Raw genomic sequence first — 6,641 nt, 5'->3', positions numbered from 1 at the left:
TAATTTATAATATATTAAATATTTTATTAGATCACACATATAATATTGACTCTTAATTGCCTTTTTATTTCATTGACAATTTTTTAATACTAAGAGTCCTGTATATTCGTACTATTATTATTATTACAGTAAAATAATTATTACAATAAAATACTCTTATTATTACAGTAAAAATTGTAATAATATATAATATATAATAAAATTGTAACTTGCTTAATTTTAAGAACCAGTAAAATATTTTAGCGTTTATGATTTATTATTATAACAATTACGTAAACTTAATGAGCATCGAAGTGCGATGTATTATAGATATTTTTGGTAAATATGCAGTATAAGGGATTACCCTTCAATGACCTTGACTTTGACTTAAGAGGTAAAACCATGGACGAATAAAATACCTGGACGGAGCATAGCGCCTCCGGAGTAAGACACAAAGGGAGAGAAGAATGAAATGTCTAACGTAACGGATATGAGGTACAAAAATGACAGCGGCAGATAATTTCATGGAATGTGATCTATATCTATCTCTTGAAACGAATAAAAAAAGCTTTGTCACTCCAAAAACTAGAGAAATGAGTATAAATGAGAATTTATATATTTATATGTATACTATGTATATATGTATTCTATGTATACTTGTATATATTTGTATACAGGGTGTTTCCTCTAACTCGACCATCTAAAATATCTCCGTTGTTTTTGATGATACGGGAAAATACTACAGGGAAAAGTTATTCAATTGAAAAGGACACATATTATGACGAGAAAAAAATTTTTCTCAAGGTCATAGTTTTTGAGATTTCGAGGTTCATTTTTAAACTATAAAGCAAAATATTTTATTTCCACGAACTTTTCGGTCACAAACTAGATTCGGAGTTTCTTAAACTAACACAGCTCAAACAGACGACAATTATACTAATTTCCTTCAAATTTGAGTTTTCTAAGCTCATAAACAATCACAGGAATTTAAACGGAAACGTTTAAATGGTCCTGACAGAGAGAGACAGAGAGGACAGATAAGAAGGAGTGAGATAGCAGTGTAGATAGCGCTACTGAATAACTAGCTTATTTCGCGCATGTGCACTCCATTTTGGGCAACATAAAATCAGGAAAGTTGCGCTACTGGATATACTGTAACTCTATGCTCCGTCCATATATTTCATACGTCCATCGGTAAAAGTGATAAAACCTATTAGAAGTCATTCAAGATTATGACCTTGGCAACATATGCCAAGGTCAAAGTTATTTATACGCAGAAAGTCATACTCTTAAGCAGAGGAGAAGGGTGGATCTTATTCTGCATAGAGAGTTGTTATAACAAATTCTCTGCTTTAAAAAATTTTCTTTGAAAATATTATTTCCTTATATAATTTTTTTTTAAAGCAGAAAATTTAAAGTAAAACCTGTTAGAGGTCACTCAGGATCATGACTTTGAGAATTATTGGAGATATCCCTTATACTGCATAGTTACCGTACTTCTTTAGTAAAGAATAATCTATAAAATTATTTTAAAAATATTATCTTTTCGAACTGATAATTTCACTAGTTCCAAATAATTGCGTCATTATAAATAAGTTTTTTAAAAACTTTAAATGTCTTTCTATCTATGAAAAGGAAACATTAACTATTATTATTATTATAAATATAATTTACAGATAGATTAACTAATATACATATATTATACTGATGAATATAACTAAAGATGTTTGACATACACAGAGAAGAAATGATTCTAACTTGTAAATTTTGAGATGATGATGTATATATTTTGATATTATCGCTTTTTCTTCATTTGATGAAAGAGAAGAATGTTCTAAATATCTAATTTTATTTTTCATTAATTTATTAGTTTTATTAGTCACGAATTTGTGAAGACGATTTTCAAAGATTTCAAACTGAGCGCATGTTTGCAAAAATAATCCAAAAACTAAGGTTTCCGTGCCGACGTTTATAATAGTAACAAAAATCACTGTTACGATTTGTTGAACAGACGTAATCCAGAACATTGGAGATATATTAAAATCATATGGTAGCCATACTCGATAAGGTAATTGACCTTGCATAGCATTTAGTACAGATCTTACTGTAACACCAGTCACAGAACTAGTTGCTAAAAGTGAATATTTAATTGAGCATGATCTGTAAAAATACATAATTAAAATTATGTTTGCTAAATGTTATTATTCTTATGATAATTTAAACTTATTTATATTTGTAATATTTATAAACGTTTATAACAAAATTTATTACAAAGTTTGATTATTATTCCGTGAGAAACATTCATAATGGTATTTCTTTAGGGGATATCTCTTCGATGATCTTGACATACCTATGTTATAAAGGTGAGAATATTGATAAATTGTTTTTTTTATAAATTAATTAGCGGTCTCATATTATTTTCAAAATATGTTTACATAAAACTGAGATAAACCTTTACAGTATGGGATACTTCTTCAATGACCTTGACCTTGATATATATTATCGAGATCGTGACTTTAAATGACCTTCAAAGAATTTTAGGTGACAGTTTGTTCAAAAGTTATTAAGGAATAAAGTTTAAAAAATAATGTCTTAGTATGTGTATACTGAAAGAAATACAATTTTCCTTACAAAGAGAGTTCCCACTTTACTTTCTTTTTTGTCATGGGACATACGACTTTCCACACGAAAGGAGTTTCATCCTATTTCCCTCCCTATCATATATAGCATACAACTTTCTAAGCAAAGCGATTTCAACCCATAATATAAAGACAAAGATATATTTGTCCAGTGGTAAACTACTGCGCATGCAACAAACAAGCGTATATCACATTCGGTTCGCCTCAGTCATATCCGGTTCGTATATCGCCATTTATTAGTTACATGGGATAACCTTCCTGAGTAGCGTTTCTGTGTTGTGTTAACAGACTATAGAGTGAGGATTGTGTTTTCATTGCAAAGAAAACACACTGAGAAAAAAAATAGTTAACTCAACTAAATTGGCGGTCAAGCAAATATTTTGTTTAGTCGAAATATTAATGTATTTGAGTCAAATACGCAGTAGTCATTGAACACATGACTTATTTATTTCAACAGGACATATTTTTGAATTAACAAATATTTGCTTGACAGCCCGTGATCGCCGCATTTAGTTGAGTCAACTACTTTTTTTCTCAGTGCATGAATTATGCAATGAAAGAATACACGAATTATAATCGAAAAATGAACAATATGCTAGGAAAGCATGCTTGAAAGCAACTCGTTCAAATTTATCGCGTAACGATGACATGGCTTGTTAACAATTCTGATTAGTCAGTGGGCGTGAACGTGCGTATAAACATGTCCTTGTCTTTAATCATGCTTCAACTCCACATCTTCTCTTGCGATAGGGTGTACAACTTTTCACGCAAACCGACTTCCACCTTCCCCCGTTATGGGGTGTACGACCTTCTACGCGAAGCGAGATCCACTCCATCTTTCTCTCTAACAATGAGAAAATCGGTGGAATGAGCTTGCTTTGTTTGAAAAATTTTATCGCACATGAAATGTATAACAGAGTATAAGCACAACATAAGGGAAATCGAGGAAATGCTGTTCATGGAGCAAATAGCGCGATAGCGTTAGCATAGTTCATGAACAGTATTAGCGTAGCATTGGTAACGTTTAATCATAGTGGAACATATGTTTCTTCCACCTACGTAAAAAGGTGTTTAACATTCGTTAAGGTTAGATTAATGTAAGGGATTCTATTCTCAATCATCGATCAAACTTTTCTCTCTAATATCATAATTTAAATTTTTAAAGTTTTACAGAGTATACGTGAGTTCATGTAAATCTCGAAAATTAAGTATATGAGAGACCGCCAATTAATTTATAGAAAAAAATATATCGGTATTCTCATCTCTATAATGTATGTCAAGGTCAAGGTCATTAAAGAGGTGTCTTCTAATGTAAAGAATTACTTTGTAATGTAGTCAATAAGTAGTGTGTGTGTGTGTGTGTGTGTGTGTGTGTGTGTGTGTGTGTGTGTGTGTGTGTGTGTGTGTGTGTGTGTGTGTGTGTGCGTGCGCGCACATACTCTTATAATATTTTAAATTATTAAAATGCATGTGTTATGTAATATTTGTTAATGTACCGTTTAAATGTCGAAAATTGATAGATTTTTGAAATCAACAAACAAAATTCAATAAATAAGTTTAATAAAGAAAAAAATTAGAATGCTTTTGTCATAGAAATAATTTTTTTAACTTAAATCAAATTAGCTTAATGCCGATTAAATTCAGTCTTAAAAAGACTTAAATTATATACTTTTTAAACGATGACCTAAGTTTTTGCTATCAAAGAATTATAATAATAATAAATACTCACTTGATAAATTTATCAAATTTAGTTTGTATCATCATTTCGTCCTCGTCTCGAGGTTTACAAGGTGCCGTCAATAATATTTGCAGCAAATTGATGATTGCCTTCCGACGTATTACAACAATCGTCGCTTTACAAGTAACAGCAACAATAGTCAAAAACATTAAGGTATTTGTTGCGAAATCATCGATATTATCAACAACAAGAATGATATCCATGAATTGAGTTATCATCAAAAAGTATAATAAGACTAGTACAATAGTGGTAAACACATTGTACATTAGTTTAGCGATATTCGATGACCATTCAATCGGCATCCATACACCACCGATAGTATACATTAAAAAATTTAGAGAAAACATTTGCATATTTGTAACTCTCTTTACAATCAGTTCATTAAGGTGTTACAATAAAAGAGGATAGGTATTTCTATATATCGAGAAAAGAATCGTTAATGCAGTATTGCGAAAAAATCTGTTATATTTTTATTTAATGTAAATTATATGACTAACTGATTGTAATAAAGATATTATTTATTAAATACATAGATCAGAGATTCCTAAAATGTATGTCGCGACTCATAAAAATTTAGAATGTTAAATTACACTTTTGTTACTTTATTGTACAAACTTATATATTTTTTTATACGACTTTGTATACATATGTGTGAAATTGGATTTTTAATGATGATATCATGCATAATCAAATTTCGATATAAACTAAAATTTTCAAACTTTTTACATCTAAACAATTTGCATTAACATCAAAACTATTATCAACAAATATAAGAAATAAAGACATTCTTTACACATATCTTATTATTACAATACATACATATCTAAAAAATAGATTTATAAAATTATATTCAATAAAACATTAAAAGTAGGGGCATTATAATATACAATACATAAATAATTAATTTATTAATTTATATTATTTTTTTATATTTAATAAGGGGAATTAATAAAGTTATTTTCATATATTTACTAAAGCTTGGTGAATCATCGATATATATTTTTTTAAAGTCGCGATCTATACAAGTTTAGAATACGCTGACATAGATCGTACATAATATTATTATAAATTAATAATTAAAAAGAAAGAGAGAGCATGAGAGAAAGTTATAAATATCTATTGTGCACTTTTTTCGAAATACTGCTTTTCACATTTTTAGTAACACAACAGAATTAATAGATGTTAATGTGGATGTAAGTTTGTTTTAATATCGAAAAGACAATATTAAATTTTAACTAAATAAAAATGTACACTCGTGTGTTACATGAGACTACGAGTTTGCTCGTTCAATTTCTTAGTTTTATGCCAGCGACGATCATTAGCACAGAACCTATTATAATTTATTATAGTACACTCTTATTTTCCATTTATGCGAATAACGTAATGACAGCTATAGTAACGGATGCGAAGGTCGACTTACTTGTAATAACCAAGGGGTGCATTTACCCCTTATATCTAAACATATTGTCTATTCCCATCGAATAAAATGTTTATTGACGTTAGAAAAGTAATGGAAATAGTTCAACGCGAATATAAACGACTACATTTCCCTTACATTTGATATCTTGACCACAAAGTTGAGAATACGTATATTCTTTACTGTACCTACATAATTGCTGTTTGTCTGTTTATTCAGTACGAAGATCGCTGGCAGAACCCTTATATCAATTCTTGTATACATAAACCATTGCATAGAGAAATGTAAGACTTGTAGAATATATTTTCTTCTCTATTAATTGAATTAATGAAATAGTTTATTACAAGTATCATTGCTTATGTATAAAAGCAATTCATTGCAAATTATTAATTTCAAATCTGAATATTTAATATATTAATATTCGTAATTATTCTTAAAATGATATCCTTAAAACTTTGACTTTATCAATTTATCTATATGTAATCTATACATATATGTATTATATGTATATTATACAGTATATATATGTATACAATTTTGAACATGCGTAACTTATCTTGAATGATTTTTTTTCAGAGTAAGGGACAAAAGAGTAATAGAGTATAATAGTAACATCGTTAATATTTTTTAAACTATAACAGATATATGTATGTGGCCGCGTGGTAAAATTCTATAAACAGATTGGCATTGAATCGTTTATTACATACAGATTTTCGCGGAACGTGCACAAATGCAGGAGCAGAAATTATTTTGGTAATTATGCATTATAACGAACTACTCTCCGATGACCTTGACATATATTGTGAAGGTCATGACTCTGAGTGACCTTGAACAAATTTTAGCCGTCGCTCGTCCTTCGTTAAAAAGA

At 29.2% G+C, this 6,641-nt stretch overlaps 1 protein-coding gene across 1 annotated transcript in view; it reads right to left on the bottom strand.

Annotated features, from left to right (window-relative positions):
* LOC108782433 (odorant receptor 46a-like) overlaps positions 1-4,709 on the bottom strand; it is a 12,161-nt gene extending 7,452 nt beyond the window's left edge. The window contains exons 1-2 of the mRNA XM_018550712.1: positions 4,348-4,709; positions 1,738-2,139 (exon numbers count right to left, since the gene is read on the bottom strand). Of these exons, the coding sequence (XP_018406214.1) occupies positions 1,738-2,139; positions 4,348-4,709 (764 nt within the window). The remainder of the gene's footprint in view (positions 1-1,737; positions 2,140-4,347) is intronic.
* Positions 4,710-6,641: the final 1,932 nt, after the last annotated feature.

This window comes from Cyphomyrmex costatus, unplaced genomic scaffold, assembly GCF_001594065.2.
Source record: "Cyphomyrmex costatus isolate MS0001 unplaced genomic scaffold, Ccosl1.0 scaffold127, whole genome shotgun sequence".
NCBI classification, from domain to species: domain Eukaryota; kingdom Metazoa; phylum Arthropoda; class Insecta; order Hymenoptera; family Formicidae; genus Cyphomyrmex; species Cyphomyrmex costatus.
Note: the sequence above shows the minus strand (reverse complement) of the source record. Positions and strands in the feature narration are given on the sequence as shown.